Raw genomic sequence first — 25,637 nt, 5'->3', positions numbered from 1 at the left:
AGATTCCCCGACCAGCGAAAATAATCTCAGTGTCTTATCCTATCCAGCCCCTTTCGAATCTTATATATTTCAATGAGACCACCTCATTCTTCTAAACTCCAGAGATTACTTAGCCTCTCATCATAGAACAACCCCCTCATCCCAGGGACCAATCTAGTGAACTTTGCTACACTGTCTCCAATGCAAGTATATGCTTTCTTAAATGTGGAGACCAAAACTGCACACAGTATTCCAGATGTGGTGTCACCAAAACTCTGATACAATTGTAGCAATATTTATTTATTTCTATACTCCAATCCCCTTGTAATAAAGGCCAACATGCCATTTGCCTTCCTAATTGCTTGTTGTACCGACATGTTAACTTTCTGCATTCCTTGTACAAGTGCACCCAAGTCCCTCAGAACATTGACACTTACAAGTTTCACACCTTTTAAAAAAATTCTGCTTTTCTGTTGCCTCCCAGGTGCACGGGTCAGGGACGTCTCAGATCGGCTGCAGAACATTCTAAAGGGGGAGGGTGAACAGCCAGTTGTCATTGTGCACATAGGCACTAATGATATAGGTAAAAAACGGGATGAGGTCCTACATGCAGAGTTTAGGGAGTTAGGAGCCAAGTTAAAAAGTAGGACCTCAAAGGTAGTAATCTCAGGATTACTACCAGTGCCACGTGATAGTCAGAGTGAAAATGAAAGAATAGTCAGGATGAATGCGTGGCTTGAGATGGTGCAGGAAGGAGGGGTTCAGATTTTTGGGACATTGGGACCGGTTCTGGGGGAGGTGGGACTATTACAAATTGGACGGTCTACACCTGGGCCGGACTGGAACCAATGTCCTTGGAGGTGCTTTTGCTAACGCTGTTGGGGAGGGTTTAAACTAATGTGGCAGGGGGATGGGAACCAATTGAGGTCAGTTGACAGTAAGGAGGTAGTAACAAAAGCCTGTAAGGAACTAGATAATGAAGTCAGTGTGACTAAGGGGAAGAGCAGGCAGGGAGCAGATGATGAATATAAAGGGACTGGTGGTCTGAGGTGCATTTGTTTTAATGCAAGAAGTGTAGTAGGTAAGGCAGATGAACTTAGGGCTTGGATTAGTACCTGGGAGTATGATGTTATTGCTATTACTGAGACTTGGTTGAGGGAAGGGCATGATTGGCAACTAAATATCCCAGGATATCGATGCTTCAGGCGGGATAGAGAGGGAGGTAAAAGGGGTGGAGGAGTTGCATTACTGGTCAAAGAGGATATCACAGCTGTGCTGAAGGAGGGCACTATGGAGGACTCGAGCAGTGAGGCAATATGGACAGAACTCAGAAATAGGAAGGGTGCGGTAACAATGTTGGGGCTGTACTACAGGCCTCCCAACAGCGAGCGTGAGATAGAGGTACAAATATGTAAACAGATTATGGAAAGATGTAGGAGCAACAGGGTGGTGGTGATAGGAGATTTTAATTTTCCCAACATTGACTGGGATTCGCTTAGTGTTAGAGGTCCAGATGGAGCAGAATTTGTAAGGAGCATCCAGGAGGGTTTTCTAGAGCAGTATGTAAATAGTCCAACTCGGGAAGGGGCCATACTGGACCTGGTGTTGGGGAATGAGCCCGGCCAGGTTGTTGAAGTTTCAGTAGGGGACTACTTTGGGAATAGTGATCACAATTCCGTAAGCTTTAAAATACTCATGGACAAAGACGAGAGTGGTCCAAAAGGGAGAGTGCTAAATTGGGGGAAGGCCAACTACACCAAAATTCGGCAGGAGCTGGGAAATGTAGATTGGGAGCAGCTGTTTGAAGGTAAATCCACATGTGATATGTGGGAGGCTTTTAAAGAGAGGTTGATTAGCGTGCAGGAGAGACATGTTCCTGTGAAAATGAGGGATAGAAATGGCAAGATTAGGGAACCATGGATGACAGGTGAAATTGTGAGACTAGCTAAGAGGAAAAAGGAAGCATACATAAGGTCTAGGCGGCTGAAGAAAGACGAAGCTTTGAAAGAATATCGGGAATGTAGGACCAATCTGAAACGAGGAATTAAGAGGGCTAAAAGGGGTCATGAAATATCTTTAGCAAACAGGGTTAAGGAAAATCCCAAAGCCTTTTATTCATATATAAGGAGAAAGAGGGTAACTAGAGAAAGGATTGGCCCACTAAAGGACAAAGGAGGAATGTTATGCTTGGACTCAGAGAAAATGGGTGAGATTCTAAACGAGTACTTTGCATCGGTATTCACCGAGGAGAGGGACATGACGGATGTTGAGGTTAGGAACAGATGTTTGATTACTCTAGGTCAAGTCGGCATAAGGAGGGAGGAAGTGTTGGGTATTCTAAAGGGCATTAAGGTGGACAAGTCCCCAGGTCCGGATGGGATCTATCCCAGGTTACTGAGGGAAGCGAGAGAGGAAATAGCTGGGGCCTTAACAGATATCTTTGCAGCATCCTTAAACACGGGTGAGGTCCCGGAGGACTGGAGAATTGCTAATGTTGTCCCCTTGTTTAAGAAGGGTAGCAGGGATAATCCAGGTAATTATAGACCGGTGAGCCTGACGTCAGTGGTAGGGAAGCTGCTGGAGAAGATACTGAGGGATAGGATCTATTCCCATTTGGAAGAAAATGGGCTCATCAGTGATAGGCAACATGGTTTTGTGCAGGGAAGGTCATGTCTTACCAACTTAATAGAATTCTTTGAGGAAGTGACAAAGTTGATTGATGAGGGAAGGGCTGTCGATGTCATATACATGGACTTCAGTAAGGCATTTGATAAGGTTCCCCATGGCAGGCTGATGGAGAAAGTGAAGGCGCTTGGGGTCCAAGGTGTACTAGCTAGATGGATAAAGAACTGGCTGGGCAACAGGAGACAGAGAGTAGCAGTAGAAGGGAGTTTCTCAAAATGGAGACGTGTGACCAGTGGTGTTCCACAGGGATCCGTGCTGGGACCACTGTTGTTTGTGATATACATTAATGATTTGGAGGAAAGTATAGGTGGACTGATTAGCAAATTTGCAGACGACACTAAGATTGGTGGAGTAGCAGGTAGTGAAGGGGACTGTCAGAGAATACAGCAGAATATAGATAGATTGGAGAGTTGGGCAGAGAAATGGCAGATGGAGTTCAATCAGGGCAAATGCGAGGTGATGCATTTTGGAAGATCCAATTCAAGAGTGAACTATACAGTAAATGGAAAAGTCCTGGGGAAAATTGATGTCCAGAGAGATTTGGGTGTTCAGGTCCACTGTTCCCTGAAGGTGGCAACGCAGGTAAATAGAGTGGTCAAGAAGGCATACGGCATGCTTTCCTTCATCGGACGGGGCATTGAGTACAAGAGTTGGCAGGTCATGTTACAGTTGTATAGGACTTTGGTTCGGCCACATTTGGAATACTGCGTACAGTTCTGGTCGCCACATTATCAAAAGGATGTGGATGCTTTGGAGAGGGTGCAGAGGAGATTCACCAGGATGTTGCCTGGTATGGAGGGCGCTAGCTATGAAGAGAGGTTGAGCAGATTAGGATTATTTTCATTAGAAAGACGGAGGTTGAGGGGGGACCTGATTGAGGTGTACAAAATCATGAGAGGTATAGACAGGGTGGATAGCAAGAGGCTTTTTCCCAGAGTGGGGGTTTCAATTACTAGAGGACACGAGTTCAAAGTGAAAGGGGAAAAGTTTAGGGGGGATATGCGTGGAAAGTTCTTTACGCAGAGGGTGGTGGGCACCTGGAACGCATTGCCAGCGGAGGTGGTAGATGCGGGCACGATGGAGTCTTTTAAGATGTATCTAGACAGATACATGAATGGGCAGGAAGAAAAGAGATACAGAACCTTGGAAAATAGGCGACATGTTTAGAGAGAGGATCTGGATCGGCGCAGGCTTGGAGGGCCGAAGGGCCTGTTCCTGTGCTGTAATTATCTTTGTTCTTGTTCTTTGTTCTTTGTTCTATTCTTATGACCAAAGTGCATAATTTCACACTTCCCTACATTATACGCCATCTGCCATCTTGTTGCCCACTCACTTAACCGGTTTATATCTCTTTGCAGCCTCTATGTCCTCCCCACAGCTTGCATCAGAAAATTTAGATACTATACTCAGTTTCTTCATCTAAGTCATTAATATAGATTGTAAATACCTGAGGCCCCAGCACTGATCCTTGCGGCACTCCACTTTTCACTACCTGCCAATTTGAAAATGCCCCGTTAATGTCCACTCGTTACTTCCCGTCTATTAACCAATCTATCCACGCTAATATACTACCCCCAAATCCATGAGCCCTTATCTTGCCTATTAACCTTTTGTGTGGCACCTTATCGAACGCCTTTTGGAAATCCAGGTATACTACATCTACTGGCTCCTCTTTATCTACCTTACCAGTTACAACCTCAAAAAACTTTAATAAACTTGTCAAACAGGATTTCCCTTAAGTAAAGACCTGTTCTAATCATACTGCGCTTTTCTAAATGCACTGTTAAAGACTTCCTGAATAAGATTCCAGCATTTTCCCAACGACGATGTTAGGCTCTCTCCCTTCTTTCTTGAAAAGCGGTGTAATATTTGCCAACTTTCAATCTGACAGGACCATTCCTGAATCTAAGGAATTTTGGAAAATCTTAGCTAGCACATTCACCATCTCTTTTAGAACACTAGGGTGTAGGCCATCAGGTCCTGGAGAATAGCCAGATTTTAGTCCCTTAAGTTTCGCCAATACTTTTTCTCTGCTGATATGAATTTCCTTAATTTCCTCACTTTTTAGTCCCTGGGTTACTGTATTTCTGGTATGGAACTTGCGCCTTCTACTGTGAAGACAGACAAAAAATATTTGTTCAATGCCTCTGCCGTTTCCTCATTCCCCATAATAATTTCTCCTGTCTCTGCCACTAAGGGGCCAATGTTTACTTTAGCTACTCTCTTCCTTTTGATATACCTATAAAAGCTCTTACAATCTGTTTTTATATTACAGGCTAGTTCACTCTCATTCTATTTTTTCCTTTAGCAACTTTTTGGTGGCCCTTTGCTGGTTTCTAAAACACTCCCAACTCTCAGATTTGTTACTTTTTTTTGCAACATTACAAGCCCTTTATTTTAATCTAATACTATCCCTAGCTTCCTGAGTGAGCCACAGATGGGTCTTCCTCGCCGTGTTTTTGTTTTTCAAAGGAATGTATTTATGTTGATAACTTGAATTTTTGTTTAAAAGGTTTCTTATTGTTCAATCAGCTGCATTTGCTGACAACACGACCACTAGATGGTGCAGTAACTTGCTGCATTTGCGCATGTGTCTCATGTACTGAAACGTCACTGCGACATTTTGGTAGCTGCCAGCGCTGCTCAATTTATCACAAAAGCAGAAACAAATGAGACTTCAATCCCCAGTGGCTACAATGGCGGCTCCATCCTGCCATCGCGCTTCTCTTCGGCCGAGGGAGAAGTGGCGAGGTGCAGCGGGAAGGCGGGAAGCAAGCGGCCCAGAGGTAGGTTGGGGGGTGAAGCGGGGAGCAGGCAGCCGAGGGAGGAGAAGTGGCAAAGCGAGGCGGGGAGTGAGCGGCGAGCAGACCTTGCAGTACACTGTGACTTTGTCGCGCAAATTAGTCCTGGCAAGCTGGGTGCTGAATTAGGCTGCACAAGCACAGCACCATACTGACAGCAAGAGCCCGTCTGGGCATGTGCAAAACTCTGAGCGCTCTGATGACGCTGGCACTGGGCTGTGTTGTCAGGAGTCACTGTATTCATTTATGTCATACCTTTTAGTCTATTTCACCAATTTACCTTAGCCAGTTCTCCTCTTATACCTACATAATTGGCTTTAAGTTTAAGGTTGTTGTTTATGATTGGAGCATTTCATTTTCAAACTTAACATGGAATTCAATGGTATTATGATCACTGTTTCCCACTGGATCTTTTACTATGACATTGCTAATTAAAACCCTGCTGCATTACACAACACTAGATCGAAGATAGCTTTATCCCTAGTTGGCTTCACAAGGTATTGCTCCAAGAAACCGTCACGAAAACATTCTACAAACTCATCTAGACCACAGCTGCCCAATTCATTGTCCCAGTCTATAAAGATGATTAAAGTCCCCCACAATTATTACATTGCCTTTGTTACAAGCTCCAATAATTTCTTGTTTAGTGCTTTGTCCAACAGTATAAATACTGTTAGGGGGCCTGCAAACTACCCCACCAGTGTTTTCCGATTCTTGCTATTCTTTGCTTCCACCCATCCCGATTCTACTTAATGATCTTATGAGGCCAGATCCTTCCTCACTAATGCCCTTGGGTCATCCTTCACCTTCAGTGCAACCCCTCCTCCTTTGCTATTCTGTCTTTCTGAAATATTGTGTACCCTGGAATATTTCTCAACCTTGAATACCAGGTAACCATGTCTCTGTTTGTGCCACTAGTTCATCTTGCCAATGGTTGCCAAGCTTGGCCAACTGGACAGGAAGGCCACTTGGCTGTGTTCGGGGAGCCCGTCCACGGTGGTGATCAGGAGGAACAGCGGCCACATGGTCCCAACAGCGGCTCCCGCTCAATCGGCGACTCCGCGCTGTTTCCACACAAACCTTCCCCACAACTTCGGCTCGGCTCCCGATCCCAGTAGTAGTACACCATTGTAACAGAGGCAATGGTGGGAGCTGAAGCAATGTTTTACTACCTGCACCCCCTCCCCCGACCCCCACTCCCAGCTCACCCCCCTCTCCCCCCCACCCCTGCACCCCCTTTCCCTCTACCCCTTCCTACCGCACTCCTCCTCCTCGCACCCCCTCCCCCCCACCTCCTCCCAATGGAATCCACCTACTCTCGTGTAGGGGCCCCAACAACCCCACTGCCTTGCGGGCGTCACAGGAGAGACCAAGGTTAAGGGAGTAAACCCTAACAGAAAATCCGGAGCGGAACCCCGAAAGCGGTCATGTGTCACCTTTGGCATGTTTCCGGCAGTTCCTGCAGCCATATCGGTGCCAAATGACGTGCTCTGCACTCCTTTGGACCCCACCAGGAAGGCAGAGAGGGGGGTTTTGGCGCTTGGGTAACTCACAACCTCCATAGATACGCCCAGGCATGCGCCATGGAGAGGTCACTCCATAGTCACCTCACAGCGACCAAATCAACACGGACGGCAGCAGTTACAGGTTATTAGTCCAGCTCAATTGGAGTAGAGATTGGGCGCCACGGGTTGCCTTTGTCGTTGGGAGAGGTCATCGCATCTCACTGGACAGCTACCGCCTGCCTCAAACCGGGCAGCCCACGGTCAGTAAGGTTCTGTCCCGCCACAACCCACCTGTTTCAATGGGTGCTTGGACCTCAGGGTCATTGCCCGAAAAGTGGACTGTAACACTGCACCAAACAGCACGACCAAAAAAGGAATGAAGGTACCAGCCCTTCGTTTTACAAGCTAGAACGTCAGAACTGTGTGTCCTGGCCTGTCAGAAGACCTTACACAAATCAACGATTCTCGGAAGACCGCCATCAACAACGAGCTCAGTAGACTCAATGTGGACATTGCAGCACTTCAGGAGACACGCCTCCCTGAGAGCGGATCTCTAAGAGAGCAAGACTACACCTTCTTCTGGCAGGGTAGGGACCCTGAAGAACCAAGACAGCACGGAGTGGGCTTCACCATCAGAAACTCTTTGCTCAGTATGATAGAGCCACCTTCAAATGGCTCGGAATGCATACTGTCTATCCGACTGTTCACCGCCTCTGGTCTAGTACACCTACTCAGCATCTATGCTCCAACATTCTGCTCCCCACCTGAAGCTAAAGACCAGTTCTACGAGTAACTGCATAATATTAGTAGCATCCCCAACACCGAACACCTATTCCTGCTGGGGGACTTCAATGCCAGGGTTGGGACCGACCATGACTCATGGCCCTCCTGCCTTGGGCGCTTTGGCATTGGAAGGATAAATGAGAATGGACAGAGGCTGCTTGGGTTGTACAACTATCATAACCTCTGCATCACCAACTTGTTCTTTCACACTAAACCCTGTTACCAGGTTTCTTGGAGGCGCCCAAGATCACGTCGTTGGCACCAGCTGGACCTCATCATCACAAGGCGAGCCTCTTTAAACAGCGTTCAAATCACACGCAGCTTCCACAGTGTGGACTGCGACACCGACCACTCCCTGGTGTGCAGCAAGGTTAGCCTTAAACCAAAGAAGCTGCATCACTCCAAGCAGAAGGGCCGCCCGCGCCCTAGCAGAATTTCTCATCCACAACTGTTACTTAAGTTTCTAAACTCACTTGAAAAAGCCCTCCAAAATACTCCCACAGGGAATGCAGGGACCAAGTGGGCCCACATCAGAGATGGCATCTATGACTCAGCAATGACCACCTATGGCAATCGTGTGAAGCGGAATGCAGATTGCTTTCAACCTCACATTGAAGAGCTGGAACCTGTCATAGCCGCTAAGCGCATCGCACTGCTGAACTACAAGAAAGCTCCCAGCAAGTTTCCTCCTCGCAAGATCAGGTGGCAGGTTGTTCAACCACGCCCGTCTAAAAGTAAAGACCAAAGTACGGAAAGTCCTCACCAGGGAACTCCTCTTTGCTGACTATGCTGCATTAACATCTCACACTGAAGAGTGTCTGCAGAGTATCAGCGACAGGTTTGCGGCTGCCTGCAATGAATTTGGCCTAACCATCAGCCTCAAGAAAACGAACATCATGGGACAGGACGTCAGAAATGCCCCATCCATCAATATCGGCGACCACACTCTGGAAGTGGTTCAAGAGTTCACCTACCTTGGCTCAACCGTCAGCAGTAACCTGTCTCTCGATGCAGAATTAAACAAGCGCATGGGAAAGGCTTCCTCTGCTATGTCCAGACTGGCCAAGAGAGTGTGGGAAAATGGTGCACCGACACAGAACACAAAAGTCCAAGTGTATCAAGCCTGTGTCCTCAGTACCTTGCTCTACGGCTGCGAGGCCTGGACAATGTATGTCAGCCAAGATCGACGTCTCAATTCATTCCATCTTCGCTGCCTCCGGAGAATCCTTGGCATCAGGTGGCAGGACCGTATCTCCAAAACAGAAGTCCTCGAGGCGGCCAACATCCCCAGCATATGCACCCTACTAAGCCAGCGGTGCCCGAGATGGCTTGGCCATGTGAGCTGCATGGAAGATGGCAGGATCCCCAAGGACACATTGTACAACGACCTCGTCAGTGGTACCCGAGCCAACGGGCGTCCATGTCTCCACTTTAAAGACGTCTGCATACGCGACATGAAGTCCTGTGACATTGATCACAAGTCGTGGGAGTCAGTTGCCAGTGATCGCTAGAGCTGACGGGCAACCGTAAAGGTGGGGTTAAAGCGTGGCGAGTCGAAGAGACTTAGCAGCTGGCAGGAAAAAAGACAGAAGCGCAAGGGGAGAGCCAACCGTGTAACAGCCCCGACAACCAATTTTATCTGCAGCACCTGTGGAAGAGTTTGTCACTCTAGAATTGGCCTTTATAGCCACTCCAGGCGCTGCTTCACAAACCACTGACCACCTCCAGTCGCTTACCCATTGTCTCTCGAAACAAGGAGGCCAAAGAAGTTCATCTATCTTATTGCAGATGCTTTGCGTAGATATGGAACCTTCAATTCATTTTTTGCTTCTATTCCCTATGATCTTATTTGATGTGCAATTTCTGTTCCATTCTGTCCCTTCCTGTTCCATTGTGCTCGTCTTTACCCACAACACTATACTGCTCCGATGCCTGGGCCTTTCTCTTTGGATTTCTAAATCCCACATCTCCCGAACCCTCCCCCCACTCTGTTCGTTCACAACATCTCGTTTTATCTTCTGGCTCACTCTTGAGTTTGTACGCACTGTCCCTTCCTGTCACACTCTGATTATCCACTATTTAGTTTAAAGCCCTCTCTACTGCCCTAGTTACATGACTCGCCAGAACACTGGTCCCAGCACGGTTCAAGTGTAGACCGTCCCAGTGATACAGCTTCCACTTTCCCCAGTACTGGTGCTAGTGCCCTATGAATCAAAACCCAATTCTCCCACACCAATTTTCAGCCACACATTTAACTGTCTAATCTTATTTACCCTATGCCAATATGCTCACGGCTCAGGTAATAACCCAGAGATTACCACCTTTGAGGTTTAGCTTTATAATTTAGCGCCTAACTGCTCATACTCCCTATGCAGAACCTCTTTCCTAGTCTTATCTATATCATTGGTACCCCTGTGAACCATGATCACTGGATCCTCCCCCTCCCTGCAAGTTTCTCTTCAGATCCGAGCAGATGTCCCGAGCCCTGGCACGGGGCAGGCAACTCAGCCATCTGGACTCTCGCTCTTGGCTGCGTCTAGAAGGAATTTGGATGGAGGCAAAGGTAGGGGGTGCAGAACAAACATTGTAGCTGGGTAAAGTAAGGTCAGATTCAGGAAAAAGCACCAACTTCAGAATCTGAACTTTGACAGAAACTACCACATATAAAAAGATCCGGAGACTCACTCACTCCCTTGTGAAAACAAAATAGTTTTGTTCAAAGATTTAAGAACGAGACTGGCATTTATTGCCTACGCCTAGTTTTCCTGGTTGAGGGACTTGAGGTCACTGAAGAGTGAATCATGACGTGGTTTGGAGTCACATATAGGCAAGACTACAGGCTTTCTTCCCTACAAGACATTAGTGAACCAGCTGGGTTTGTACAACAATCTGACAGCTTCATGGTCATTTTTACTGGAGTTTTTATATCCAGATTACTTTTTAAATTTAATTCAAATTCTCAAACTGCCAAATGGGTCTGAATTCATGTTCTCTTGAGTATTAATCCAGGCCTCTGAAGTATTGAGGTAAACCAGAAGAGTAGCCATCATTATTGCAGCTCAGCCTGTTCTCATTCGTGCTGAATTTCTTTAGATCAATCAGATCTAATAAAGCAACAGCTTTGGAAGTGATGCAAGCAATTTGTCATAGGCTTCTCAGACCAGATTAGAAGATTGGTCCATGTCTATCATGTGGTGAAGCAATCATAAGAATTCAATGGTTGCAGAATAGATTTCAAGCAATATAATTGGAGCAAATGCACTGCATGATACAGTACAAAGCTATACAGGAGAGGAAGAGAAGCTTTAATTCTGGTAGCAGCAAGAGCTTGGAAATTGGATGTTGGAAGATTACAGGTTTAGCTCAACTGCGATGTCTCCCATGGGGAGTCACTTAACATACACTACCTAAACTCAAGAATCGTTACTTGGCTGAGCCATCTTCAAGTGTTGGCAACAATGAGCCTATACCCAAATGTGGACTACCTTCAAAGCAAAAACATTTTCAACTAAACCTGTTATTTAAAAATAAGTTTGTCATAAATCTGCTGCAGTCAGAAAAATCATCATGGTTACAGATAATGAGATGACAGTAAAGAAGGCTTCAATAAAGTTGTGCCTCAACATTAAACTAATCAAACAATGCGGCAGCTGGTTGTATTTAAATGTATTTTAAATCCATGTTGTGCAAATCAAAAAATGATTTGGCAATTTCTTGCTCCATATCACAAATGCATAACTAAGAAGGATTTAAAAAAGCTGATTTCAGCAAGCCACAACTAACAAACCAGAAACTACCAAAATACAGGCAGGAAAGTTCCAGTTATCAATCAGAATAGTTGCATTGTGACACTTTTAACTTGCGCATTATTAAGCAAAGAACCTTACTGTTCAGCATGTCATACATCAACGTGACAATTTACACAACTCAAATTCAAGGGCAACTATCCATCTCTCTCTCTCTGCTGGCATCTGTGCCATAGGGGAAAGGGATGTGACATTGACATTACTGCTGAAATTGTGCTAATTCAGCTGGGAGCAGGTTTTCCACCTTCCAACAGCTGGAGCTGCATGGCTCAAGGCCAGTTAGAAATTAGGACATTTTTGTAATTCTACCCTATCCACAAAATAATGAGATGAACAAGAAAATCATAACCTGAGCAAGCTTACCCAATAGTGTCACGCCAACTTGCTTTGTTTAATGATAATTTTCTTCAATCCACCAACTAAGAGATCTGAATTGATTTTTGAAGAACAGATAAAAGATGACTTTGCTAGCAGCTTAATATGGCCAACTAATTTGCAACACTGTATCCGACATTGCAAGGCCTGGGGGGGGGGGGGGGGGGGGGGGAGATGAAATGTCTGCTCACCCCAGCAAGAACCAAGGCCTAGGAAGTTTAAGGGAACTGCTTGTTCTTTTAGCAAGAATACTACTAGTGACAATGCTTGAATCACAGTGTCACGCGACAAGCCCCTCCTCATCTGTGGTTTTAAGCTCGTGTTTCTCTACAGTAGCAATGAGAAGCATCTGGACTGACACTTGCAGACCCAAGTGGGGGTCTCTCTCTCTCTCTATTCCAGCTTGCAAGCTTCAAATCCTACCTGTTGACTGACCACCTTTTCAGCTCCAATCAGAAACCCCGTTGGAGTAAATCCTCTGCATCGCTGTCTCCAAGAGACTCACCAAACCAGTCATCTACCTCTTCAAAATAAAAGCCTCAGGGCCACCAAATTCAGCGAGAAGCCAATAGAATCACCAAACCCCCGAGACTCTATACCCCTTTTTTTCTATGGACTCTAACTCAACCAATCTACCTTTCCCCACTCTGTAACCTGTGTGTGTAAACCCCTAGCATGTATGTGTGTGCGGGCGTATGCACGCGAGTGTGTGAGAAAGTTGGTGTGTAGTTTATTATTTTAATTAGTTCGGTTCAAGTACAAAAAAAAGTTAACCTTTTTCTTTTTTAAACTCGAGAAAACCTGCCTGATTGATTACTCGCTACGATAACAAGAACCAAACATCTACTGAATTGGCCAGTACATCCACTTAAAAAAAATTAAACCTGTTGTGGTCAAACGAGGGAAAAGACCCCTCCTCACTTGACTGTAATAATAGCATAACGTATAAAAGCAATAAGATTATATGAGCTCCCCATCTTTGACCAATGTTTGTGCCACAGAATTCCAGTAAACTTGGCAATACTCAGTTGGAACACAGGATTATCTCATGATCCTTAAAGAAATTGTAATAAAGTTACTTTTAACTGAGGTCATTGCTTAAGTTTTGTACAACTACATGGTTGCCAGGATTTAGAAACAGAATTTCAGAAACAATGGTCCTCCAATAATAAAGTGTTTTCCAAATAATGAGCACTTGATATTTTCAATTACCTGAAGATTCCAAAACCAAAGCATTTTAATACCAACAACTGCACCAATTTCACAGGGCAGAGCAACTCTAGAAGTACAAAATGTTGCAAGAACATTTTACTGCTTTAATACTATAAAAGCAACGTATAGTCAGTACCCAATAAATAAATAACCTGCCAAATTTTATTCAACAGGAATTCACTGAAATATTTTGCACTAATCTTCCCAACTTGACTGATTTTTCTGAACAAAGTGTTTCATATTAAATTCATAAAGCACATTATATAGATGAGTTGCTCACAATCACCATCTATGAACATAGTAATGTGTGTAATTCAGACTGAGATGTAAGACCTCAAGAAATTGCAGCTAAAACTGTTCTAGTTTTATTTAGTGTATTACACAAATTAAGTTCTATTTATATTCTCTGACTCATTTATTTAACCGTGAAATAACAATTCTTCTGAAAGCACAAATCATATCCTTCTTCTTAGGCAGTCCCTCGGGAAAGAGGATGACTTTCTCCCACTCCAGGGTTGTGGATCCTTAGGTGACTGAATAATCCAATTCTGGATCCACACACACAGCCACAGGTGGGGCAGGTGGTGTTTGATGAGGCAAGTGGATGGGATGCTCGATTTTCCGAATGCTCCTTCCGCTGTTCGTGCTTGATCACTGCCTGGGCATTCCACCTCATCTCCATGAAGCTCCCTGCCGGGGTAGATCTACTCTATAGGACGAGCAGGAAACTATTTAACCTACGTTGCCTCCAGTTCAGAACCAAGGTCACTCCCAACCTCTTATCAGGCTGCAATACACCGAGCTTCAAACCCACGTCGATGCATTCATGGAGGCGTATGAAATAATGGGCCTTAAGCTAAAACATCTGGAAGACAAAGGTCCTCTACCAGCCTGCTCCTGCAGCGCAACACTGCCCACCGACTATCAAGATCCACGACAAGCCACTGGACAATGTGCATCACTTCTCATACCTTGGCAGCCTCCTCTCAGCAAGGGCAGACATCAACGATGAAACTCAGCATCGCCTCCAGTGTGCCAGCACAGCCTTCAGTTGCTGGATGAAGACTGATTGATGACAAAGACCTCAAATCTGGCTCAAGGTCTACAGGGCCACAGTTTTACCTGCCCTCCTGTATGTGTCAGAAACATGGACACTGTACAGCAGGCATCTCAAAGCCCTGGAGAGATATCACCAGCAGTGCCTCTGCAAGATCCTGTAGATTTAGCTGCAGGACAGGTGCTCCAATATCAGTGTCCTCTCTCAGGCCGACACTCCCAGTGTAGAGACACTGGTCATGGCTAGTCAGTTACAAGTCATATTAGGAACAAAGGCTTAAAATGTTTCACTTGTAATGATGGTCCAATATCACTTTCCATAAAAGATGGAAACTGGCAAATACTGCCTCAGTTTCAGCTGGATCCCAGTGGAAGAAAGGAATGAAAAATTGTATTCAGCTACAAGCCCAGTGACTTATGAGGGAGCATAATCAGAAGCTTGGAAGTCGGTCAGCAGTCGTTTATGGGGAGGCGGTGGCGTAGTGGTATTGTCACTGGACTAGCAACCCAGGGTATTGATCTGGGGACATGGGTGCAAATCCCACCACAGCAGAAGGTGGAATTTGAATTCAATTAATAAATCTGGAATTAAAAAGCTAGTCTAATGATGGCCATGAAACCATTGTTGATTGTTGTAAAAACCCATCTGGTTCACTAATGTCCTTTAGGGAAGGAAATCTGCTGTCTTTACCTGGTCCGGCCTACATGAGACTCCAGGCCCACAGCAATGTGGTTGACTCTTAAATGCCCTCTGAAATGGCTGGCAAGCCACTCAGTTGTATCTAACCGCCAGCACTGTGGGTGTACCTACCCCAACTGGACTGCAGCGGTTCAAGAAGGAAGCTCACTACCACCTTCTCAAGGGCAATTAGGGATGGGCAATAAATGCTGGCCTGGCCAGCGATGCCCACTTCCCATGAACAAATAAAATAAAAAGCTTCACCTCTCTGGAAGGAAGAGGGAATGGAGGGTAACCAGGCGAAAGAAATGAAGTTAGAAATACTCTACTAGTTTCTCTTATACATCTACCTGAGCTCACAAAAGGTTAAAAATTTGACGCAGCCTTCGGCAAGCCTTGGATGAGCTGGATCAGTTCTTGATTATAGCCCTAGATGAGCACAGCAGTCCAGTAGAAGTAAAATTGAAAGGACCACAAAGTAACATGGACAGAAGTTCACAACCGAGAGTTTGGTGCTTAAAATGACAAAACACTCAATTAACCCATTTAATTAGCAGAATATATGTGCAACATTCTTGTTGGCTGTGCATTGTTATGGCCAGGTGAACAGGGGTCTGAGGTTGCCCTCTTATTTGACCGCAACAGGGTTTATTCCTTTTAAAGGGTGATTGTGCTCGCCCCCGTGAGTGCTTTATCTTTACTGTGATTGGTTCTTTCACAGACAGTTTTCTTGAGTTTAAACAAGTAAGAGGTAAGTTTATTATACTTAACACTCTAACCTCAATTTAAAAATACGCTACACATTCACATGAGAATCGCACACAGACAAATAGATTAGAGAGGGAAAAATAGATTTGGTGTTTGGATTAAAGTCCAGAAAAAATGGAACTCAAATACACAGTCTGTGAAGTGGATGATCTAAGAGTACTCGGCTGAAACTGTATTCTTAAAGTCCTCGCTGGTCAAATTGCACTTTGGCTGGCTTGCTTTGTGCAGGGTTTTCCTGAAGGCAGAATTGTATTTGGCTCTCTTCCCCCTGGTCACTGGCTGTAGCAGTCTGTAGACTTGGAGGGTCCCCCAGTCACAGACGGTTTTCAAACTTGATGTTTTCTGGGGAGAGAGAAAAAGGGAGGCCTGCAGCCTTCTCTGTTGCTGCCCACGCAGTTACTGCTAGTCTCTGTCTGTGTAACAACTCCCCTGAGATGGACTGATCTCACCTGATTATCTCAATCCCCTATCTTTTTAATAAGCTCCCAAGACTAAAAACCTACAGCTTTCTCAGGTAGGGTGGTCAGGGTTTATCCCCTGGAGGAATGTCTCCATTTATGAATGCCTAGAGATGATTTGGAATGTCCCACTAACGAAAGTGATCTGCTAACCTACTCAGGTAGCCAAAGCATTGTTCTGGCTGGGCTTCTTGTTAAGACTTTGACTCCAGCTCAGTCTCCTGGTATTTCAAATGCAAACTGCAGTGGCATCTTGGCTGCTAGTTTCTTTTTTTAAAGTTACTGTAGAATTTTTCCATTACAAGTCGAATTTAAGTTTCCAACTGAAGAAATTAACATTTCTCATTTGGCATATAGGGTTTTCTTGACAATTATCTTGCTATTAATACTAACAGTGGGAACTGTCTCAGTTTCTGTAATTTGTTCAAACAATACTGACAGATGCCCGAGATCGTATCAGGTTTACAATGGCAGAAACACATTAGCTTCCTGATCTTAATCAAAATTTTAGAAACTGACACAGAATGGAGGAAAATTACTTCCTGTAATGTGTAAAAATAGCAGGGATATTCATCCTAGGGAGTCTTGCTAAATTCCATTCACCTATCAACGCTGTCTGCACTGTTCTCCATCAGCTCCACCTCTCCCGAAGGTATGACATCAAAATAAATTCCTCCAAAGCCAGGCTCCACCCCATTCCTACAATCTCCTCCAACCTAAAGTCCCATTTCATAGTCTCTACTCCATCTCCGGCCTGCTGTGCACCCCACCTCCTTCGGCTCTTCCATTGATGGTACAACAATCATAGCTCAGTGCCTTGTCTGCCCTTTGAAGTTCTTGGGGTTGTTTTGCTACATTAAAATTAACTAAGTGTAATTTTTTTTAATTCATTTGTGGGATGTGGGAGTTGCTAACTAGGCCTGCGTTTATTGCCCAGCCCCAATTGTCCATGAGAAGGTTGTGGTGAGCTGCCTTCTTGAACTCTGCAGTCTATGTGGGGTAGGTACACCCACAGTGCTGTTAGGAAGAGAGTTCCAGGATTTTGACTCAGCGACAGCAAAGGAACGGCGATAGCATTCCAAGTCAGGGTGGTGTGTGGCTTGGAGGGGGAACTTGCAGGTGGTGGTGTTCCCATGCATTTACTGCCCTTGTCCTTCCAGGTGGTAGAGGTTGCGGGTTTGGGAGTTGCTGTCAAAGAAGCCTTGGTGAGTTGCCGCAGTGCATCTTGTATATGGTACACAGTGTGCTGCTGGTGGAGGAAGTGAATGTTTGAGATGGATGGGGTGCTGGTCAAGTGAGCTGATTTATCCTGGAAGCATCGAGCTTCTCGAGTGTCGAAGCTGCACCCACCCAGGCAAGTGGAGAGCATTCCATCACACTCCTGACTTGTGCCTTGTAGATGGTGGACAGGAGAGTTACTCGTCGCAGAATTCCCAGCCTCTGATCTGCTCTTATAGCCACATCATTTATGTGGCTGGTCCAGTTCGGTTCCTGGTTAATGGTGACCCCCATGATGTTGATGGTAGGGGATTCAGTGATGGTAATGCCATTGAACATCAAGAGGAGATGGTTAGATTCTCTCTTGTTTGAGATGGTCATTGCCTAACATTTGTACCACACAAGTGCTATTTGCCACTCATCAGCCCAAGCCTGAATGTTATCCAGGTCTTGCTGCATATGGACATGGGTATCTGAGGAGTCGCAAATGGTGCTGAACATTGTTTGCTGCTGATTGCACAAACTCACTTCTGACCTTATGATTGAAGGGAAGTCATTGATGAAGTAGCTGAAAATGGTTGGGCCTAGGACACTACCCTGAGGAACTCCTGCAGTGGCATCCTGGGACTGAGATGATTGACCTCCAAAAACCACAACCATCTTCCTTTGTGCTAGGTATGACTCCAACCAGTGGAGAGTTTTGCAACGGATTCCCATTGACTCCAATTTTGCTAAAGATCCTGGATGTCATACTTGGTCAAATGCTGCCTTGATGTCAAGGGCAGTCACTCTCACCTCACCTCTGGAGTTCAGCTGTTTTGTCCATGTTTGGACCAAGGCTGCAATGAAGTCAGGAGCTGAGTGGCCCTGGTGGAACCCAAACCGAGCATCATTAAGCAGGTTATTGCTGAGCAAGAGCCACTTGATAGCACTGTTGACCGCCCCTTCCATCCCTTTGCTAATGATCAGGAGTAGACTGATAGGGCGGTAATTGGCTTTGTTGGATTTGTCCTGCTTTTTGCGTATAGGACATACTTGAGCAATTTTCTACATTATCGGGTAGATGCCAGTGTTGTAGCTGTAATCGAACAGCTTAGCTAGAGGCGCGGATTGTTCTGTAACACAAGTCTTCAATACTATTGATGGAATGTTGTCAGGGCCCATAACCTTCGCAGTACCCAGTGCCTTCAGCTATTTCGTGATATCATGTGGAGTGAATCAGATTGGCTGAAGACTGGCATCTGTGATGCTGGGGACCTCAGGATGAGGCAGAGATGGATCAGCCAGTCAGCACTTCAGCCTTGTCTTTTGCATGATGTGCTGGGCTCCCCCATTGTTGAGGATGGGGATATTTGTGGATCTGCCTTCTCCTCAGTTGTTTAATCGTCCACCCCCATTCACAACTGAATGTGGCAGGACTGCAGAGCTTAGATCTGATCCGGTGGTTGTGGGATTGCTTAGGCCTGTCTATTGAATACTGCTTCCGCTGTTTGACATTCAAGTAGTCCTGTGTTGTAGCTTCATCAGGCTGACACCTCATTGTTATTGTGGAAGAATCAAACAAGTATTGGCAAAGGGCTGAAAGTAGACTGTGTGAAAGAGGAAGCAGTGAGAAAGGAAAAATATGCACAAGTGTAAAATATTTCAAGACACTGTCCAATTTGTTTTATCAGAGGATGAAAAAGTTCATGAATGTGTGTCAACAGATGTTCTGTACCTGATGAAAATACATCAAAAGGCTTCCACAAGGTTATATATTCAGTCTAGTACTGATATCAAAGCCAAAACTAAAAACATGGTCTTGCAACAGAACAAAAAGCTTACAAAAGCAAGCTGCGATATACTCAGTATTTTTAAAGCAATTTGAGGTATGTCTTTGTTGCAATCTTTATCTACAATGTGTACACACAGGCACATCATAACGCAGTACAAAATAGTGACTTCCTCAAACACCTTTTTCCTGTCAAGTAATAAAATCAACATGTCCCAGTAAAACCCTCTACCCTCTTAGAAGAACTTAGTTTAATTACATAAATACTGATTGAATATTAGCAACAAAATTGCCAAGTAGCCAGAAACTATGGAAGAAAGTGAAGAAAAGCACTTCAAATATAAATCAAGACCAACAGAAACATGCATATGTATCTCCCTAAAACATTTTAAAGGGCTAAAGACACAGTGCATTAACTGATGTAGAAAATCAGCCATTTTGTACACAGTACAATCCCAGTATTTTTAGCAATTTGCACTGAGGGAGGAATGTTGGCTAGTACACAGGAAAAACTCCTTGCTCTTCAATAAGGCCATGGTATCATTATCTTTAATATCCACTTGAATATCTCATCTAAAACTTGGCATACCAACAATATACCTCTTCCTCAGTGCTGCACTTGAGCATATTACAAATTCAGTCCCCTAGTATGGAGCTCAGTGACACAATCCCCAAAGGCAAAACTAACATCACAGACATTAATATGTTGCTTTGTCACCCATGTAAGTTATAGATTTATAATACACTGCCAGAATGTTAAATAGTATATAGAAGGCACTGAAATTTAAAGCAATCTTATTCACTGTTACAATGTGGAACAAAATAATGGAAGCACATATAGGGTGAGACGCAAAACAATATTTGCAATCTTTACAAACTGGTTGAAACTACTTTTAACTTTAAAAGCAACCAGCTAATCTTATGCAGGCACACATTTTCTTCTAATTTGGATAGCCAGGCAGTGAAGGATAGAAAACTGCAGTCCAGTCTTTACATGCTTACAAATTTTTATTGGCAGAGAAACGCATTGCATATCATGCACCTCCAACCAACAAAACTCTGAGCCTGCTTTTTAGTTCCCAATTCATGCCCACCACCTGAAAACAATTAAACACCCAGTTGATATACAATTAACACATTTTTTTAGTACAGTTCAGACAAATTCAATTCCCACAATCCCTTCTCCATTTAAACCCTGTTCTGAGAATGCTGTCACAGTTGTTACAGGGAACCAGACTTTGGAATGTACTTTCATCAATTGGCTGAGTAAATGACATATATGCGCTCAGAAAATGATAATTTCAAACGATTACTAAAAGCTGTTATTTTAAGTCTCAAACTCAGCAGACAGCTATGCAGCTTACAACGAGCTGCTCCATAGGATACAATGTACATAACAATAAATTAAATTACTAAAACTGCAACCACCTATTCAAATTAACCCTGTTACTGCTTTTCAAACTGGGCAAATGTGACATTAAGTGAGAATCTGAGAAACATTAAAGAGGCTTTTTTTTTTAAAACAATGCAACTCCTCAGTTTCATCTCCTCCATCTTTATATCAAAAACTGAAGTAAAGACTTTCTGTTTACTGTTGAATTCGACCCTCACTTTGTACAAGACAGACCAGCTTCGCCTTATCCTCATATTAGAAACAGAAAGTTTCCAATTACCAGCGCTAAAAGGGGAGGGGCCCCAAAGATCAACCATTGAGACTGGTCTGGAAACATATTAGTATCAGCTAAGTTACAGAGCAAAACTCAATTAAGGTTGGAGAATTGAAGTTAAGACAGGATCTTTACAGGCATCAGAAAGACACTTGAATCTCTTCTGCACAGATTGCATTCAACCTCAGCTCCAAAAGAACAATGTTCTAATTCATACCAAGTTCTCTGCCGCCTTGTTGAAATAAATTTTGCCGTTGATAAATTTTTCTCTCCTCTCCAGCCCTACTGTGCCAAAAGAGAACTTTAATAAATGATCTCAGAAAATCAAAACATTTTAAATAAATTTGCATATTGAAAATAACCACTGTTCCAATCTCTCATTTGTCTCAAAAATCAAGAACAAACTGTATTTTCATAAACATTAGATTTCACTACCTTTAAAGTTCAATTCTTGATTTAAAAGTTGTTTACTACACCACTGAAACAGAACTGAGTTTTTATGTCATGTCTCTTGGGAAATTGCTACAAACAGTAACTTGAAAAATCTGCATAATCTGCTATAGAAACCACCCTACAATATAATGGGGCCAATTTCTACATACACAACAGTAGAATAATGTAAAAATACTACAGGTCACTCTTGAAACCCCGGTAGCACTCTTGCCTGAGTGAGAAGGTTATAAGTTCAAGTCTCACTCCAGAGACTTGAACACAAACCACTTCAGTTTACTACTGAGAGCGTGCTCTATCAGAGGTGCAGACTTTCAGATCAGGAATTAAACCGAGGCCCTGTCCGCCCTCTCAAGTGGACTTTAAAAACACCCAAGGCACTATTCTGAGCAGAGGAGTTGTACCTGGTTTGCTAGCCATTATTTAATTGCTAAAACAGATTATCTTGGCATTATCTTATTTCCGTTTGAGAGATCTTGCTGTGTGTGAATTGGCTGCCGCATTTCCTACACGGTAACACCTACGTTTCAAAAAGTACTTAACTGGCTGTAAAGCACTTGGGACGTCCTGAGGTACTGGAAGGCACCATTCAAATGCAAGATTTTCGCCCCACAGGAAATATAAATGTTACATACGCATTTTGTCAATTTACAAATTGTACACGGTCCCTTCAAAAATGTAACACTTTTAGTTCATTACCCTCTTCAGCCACTTTCACTTAAAATACCACAAACTGCATTTTCTGTCAGCAATGAAAAGGTCAAACCATGTGTAATGACAATGACTAAATTATGAAATATCTCCCTACTAAGATAATATATAATATTCACATATAAATGAAAATACCCTATGTATCTTTTAACAGGTTGTTCTTCAGAGCACAGGGGGCTTGTAGTAACTTAAAGGAAGTCATTGTGGAAAAACTGTAAGCAAAAAAATGCTTAACTTACAGCAAAGAGTTAATCACACCCAAACATCACAAGCGGCACAAATCACATGCAAGATTGTTACAAAAAAGTGTCAGTATACGTTTCTTGTGCTTTTCAAACAAAAAGGGGTGTCAAGGATTTATTCATGAGAACAGCGATCCTTTACCAAACAATCACTTTGCTTGTACATCTTTAAGATACCTTCCTTTATCTGCACTGCTGACCAGGTCTTTCCCTATCTCACTACTCACAAATAACTTGTCAAGAGTTTCAAGGCTTACAGTTGCTATTTCTATTGTAAATGCAAGTAAGTGTTCCAATAAATATGAACATTGCCAAGCATGTATCCTTGTGACTCTATACTTGGCATTCATGATAGTGCATTGTTATGGATTAATAGCACATTAATGGCTATCTAATCTAATCAAATCAAAGCTATGAAGAACAGAATACAGCAAAGGAAGCAGCTTAGGGAAGGAGTTACTAGTTAACCAAATTAATGAAATAGCATAAAACCGAATGAAAACTGTTGGTTATTTATTGTCATCACCTATAATTCTTTATAGATTTAAAAAATATATGTTGGATGATGATAGTTCTACATCCTAATTTAATTCCGACAGAAATCAAAATAAGCCAACTGAGTCTGGTTCATGTCTGCAGCTACAGATATTATTCAGAAACTACACTCTCAACAACGAATCATTTCTCCCTAGCAGTGTCACACATTGAAAAACGGGATCAACCAGTGACCAAAATATTGCTTCAGCATAAAAGGAACTCCCTATTTGATAATTTTCATCGTTTCAACAGTGGATCATCATTGTATGGACAACTGCAATTTTAGTATGGGCCATGATATACATATGCAGTCAATTTTTTTTTTATGGTTGAAAAAATTACACTGAACTTGCGTATCAAAGGCAAGAACCACACGAAAACCGGTTCTGTTACATTTTACCTCAACCCTTGCTGAACATACATACATTACAGGAGCCACCCCGATACCACACGTACATAAGATCTATTAATGTATTCCTAATGCACAATGAATTTCAGAAAACACATCACATAAAACCCACTGATTATCCGACACCATCAAAAACACTGCAAATAAAATGTGCATTAAGCAAATAACTGCAACCTCGTGCCTCCCTGGTTAATGTTTAGTCTCCAGTTCGATAAGATCGGTCGGTCATAGCAGCATTTGAAATAAGAGTGCCCCTTGATAAACATAGCTCTTTAAAATATACAGTGAATTTGTAATTAAATTAGCTCTTTTACTAGTTGAAAAATAACGATGGCCAAACTGAAGCTACAAATAGTTTGTGTTTAAGTTCAGCTAAACCTCATACTCTCACTTTGGAAGGTAGACATTTCCTGGACGCCTTTGCGACCACCATTGACGTTTAGTAATGCCTCCACTATTGAGGAGGTGGGATGTAAAGATGCGGTAAATGAACTAGCAGTGGAACTGACAGTAGCGGAGTATATAACCTATGTAATGTTTCTTACCATGTCCGCCGGTATACAGCTTGACATCTTTAATTGTATCCGTCTATTAGACAACTACTGCCAGGGAAATTCGCAGATCCCTCCGCTCAGTCTCCAAACTCCTTTAGAACAACGGGGCGGAATTCAATCCAGAAAAGAAAAACAAATAGAAACTCAGAACCAACTACAGGAGTTCCGTCTTCAAACAAACACAAGCCTTCCTTAATGTGGCTGTTCAGTTCACAGTTAAAGGCAAGAAAGTGTCAATATTTTTCCTTGCCCGTCGACGGTCTCTGAAAAGCCAGCTGAGGAAAAGGAGAGACTCGTCGTTAAGTTCAAAAATGTGCGAATTGTCTCATCTGCAGGCACAGCCGATCTAAGCACAGCACAAACTTGCTTCCACCGTAAGTTAGAGGAGTGAAGACTGAAAAGAAATATCCTTTAAAATAGACGGCTCACACAGTCAACACTTTAAAATACTGACACAATCAGAACCTCTGCGTTGTCCCTTTCATATTCTGGAAGGACAGCTTGCTAAGTTCTCATTTTGTATCTCTTCAGGACAATCCCAGTCCAGCCGTTCATCCTGTCATTTTTTTCTCTCTGTCCCTCAAACAAATATGGCGCACGGGGAGAAGGCTGATCGCACAGCGACGGGGCGTTGCGTTATTTCCGGTCTGATCTGCCACGGCAGCATCTTGGGAATTGTGGTGTGCACCCGGAACGGATTCCGTATCATCACGCGCAAAGTACGGAAGATATGACTACAACTCCCACAAGGCAGGGCGAACACCATGCCGCATTGGCGATGCGCTCCAAACGTCACCCACACGTTGGCCCGTATTCTGCGCATGTGAGTGGGCATTTAAAGGAGGAGGGCCTTTGGGATCAATCTATTAGGATAATGATAGTGGATTTTATGGCTTTAATATCTTTGTTTTGTATCAGTTACATCAACGAATTACGTATATCTATATTCATTAATATGGTGTTAGTGATGAAAAACAGGACACGTTTTCATTTTGTGGCACCTAGTGTTACCATCATCAAGCATTGCCAGGTTGGCACACAAGACCAGTTGCTGATTAATGCCACCTTTATTCTGCAGGTCAGGTTACTATTGGGTACACACCAGGACCTGTTCTAAGCAATGAGCCAACTTCTTAGTTGTACTGCCGGCTCCTCACTATTACGTAAAGTGAAACTAAGTCAACGTCTACAGTAACCCAATGTGAAGCGAATCAAGAGCTATGGTCAGCGGGCGGGAAAGTGCAGTTGAAGCCAAAGGAGCACGCTCGAAACCACCATCCAAAAATGCTGCAAAAAATTAAATGTCAGCTGGCTATCTCTGCTAACGTTATACTTTCAAAACAATCCAGTAGAACACCAGGAAACATTTTAAACTTTAAAATTAAATGTTTTGGCTTTGTACCAACTGAAGTCATCTGTGGTTGTTTATTTTCCCTGAATAGTTGGGTTTCACCCTTTGGAATTTGACACAATTTATTCATGGGGAAAATTGATGTACAGAGAGATTTGGGTGTTCAGGTCCATTGTTCCCTGAAGGTGGCAACGCAGGTCAATAGAGTGGTCAAGAAGGCATACGGCATGCTTTCCTTCGTCGGACGGGGTATTGAGTATAAGAGTTGGCAGGTCATGTTACAGTTGTATAAGACTTTGGTTCGGCCACATTTGGAATACTGCGTGCAGTTCTGGTCGCCACATTACCAAAAGGATGTGGATGCTTTGGAGAGGGTGCAGAGGAGGTTCACCAGGATGTTGCCTGGTATGGAGGGCGCTAGCTATGAAGAGATGTTGAGTAGATTAGGATTATTTTCATTAGAAAGACGGAGGTTGAGGGGGCACCTAATTGAGGTGTACAAAATCATGAGAGGTATAGACAGGGTGGATAGCAAGAAGCTTTTTCCCAGAGTGGGGGATTCAATTACTAGGGGTCACAAGTTCAAAGTGAGAGGGGAAAAGTTTAGGGGGGATATGCGT

At 43.7% G+C, this 25,637-nt stretch overlaps 1 protein-coding gene across 1 annotated transcript in view; it reads right to left on the bottom strand.

The window, feature by feature from the left end:
- ubl3a (ubiquitin-like 3a) overlaps positions 1 to 24,278 on the bottom strand; it is a 91,176-nt gene extending 66,898 nt beyond the window's left edge. Inside the window, exon 1 of the mRNA XM_068033531.1 lies at positions 23,658 to 24,278. Within this exon, the coding sequence (XP_067889632.1) occupies positions 23,658 to 23,684 (27 nt within the window). The 5' untranslated portion in view covers positions 23,685 to 24,278. The remainder of the gene's footprint in view (positions 1 to 23,657) is intronic.
- Between the last annotated feature and the right edge of the window lie 1,359 nt (positions 24,279 to 25,637).

The sequence above is a fragment of the Heterodontus francisci genome, chromosome 6, assembly GCF_036365525.1.
Source record: "Heterodontus francisci isolate sHetFra1 chromosome 6, sHetFra1.hap1, whole genome shotgun sequence".
Lineage (NCBI taxonomy): Eukaryota > Metazoa > Chordata > Chondrichthyes > Heterodontiformes > Heterodontidae > Heterodontus > Heterodontus francisci.
This window is presented reverse-complemented; position numbering and strand designations above follow the sequence as displayed.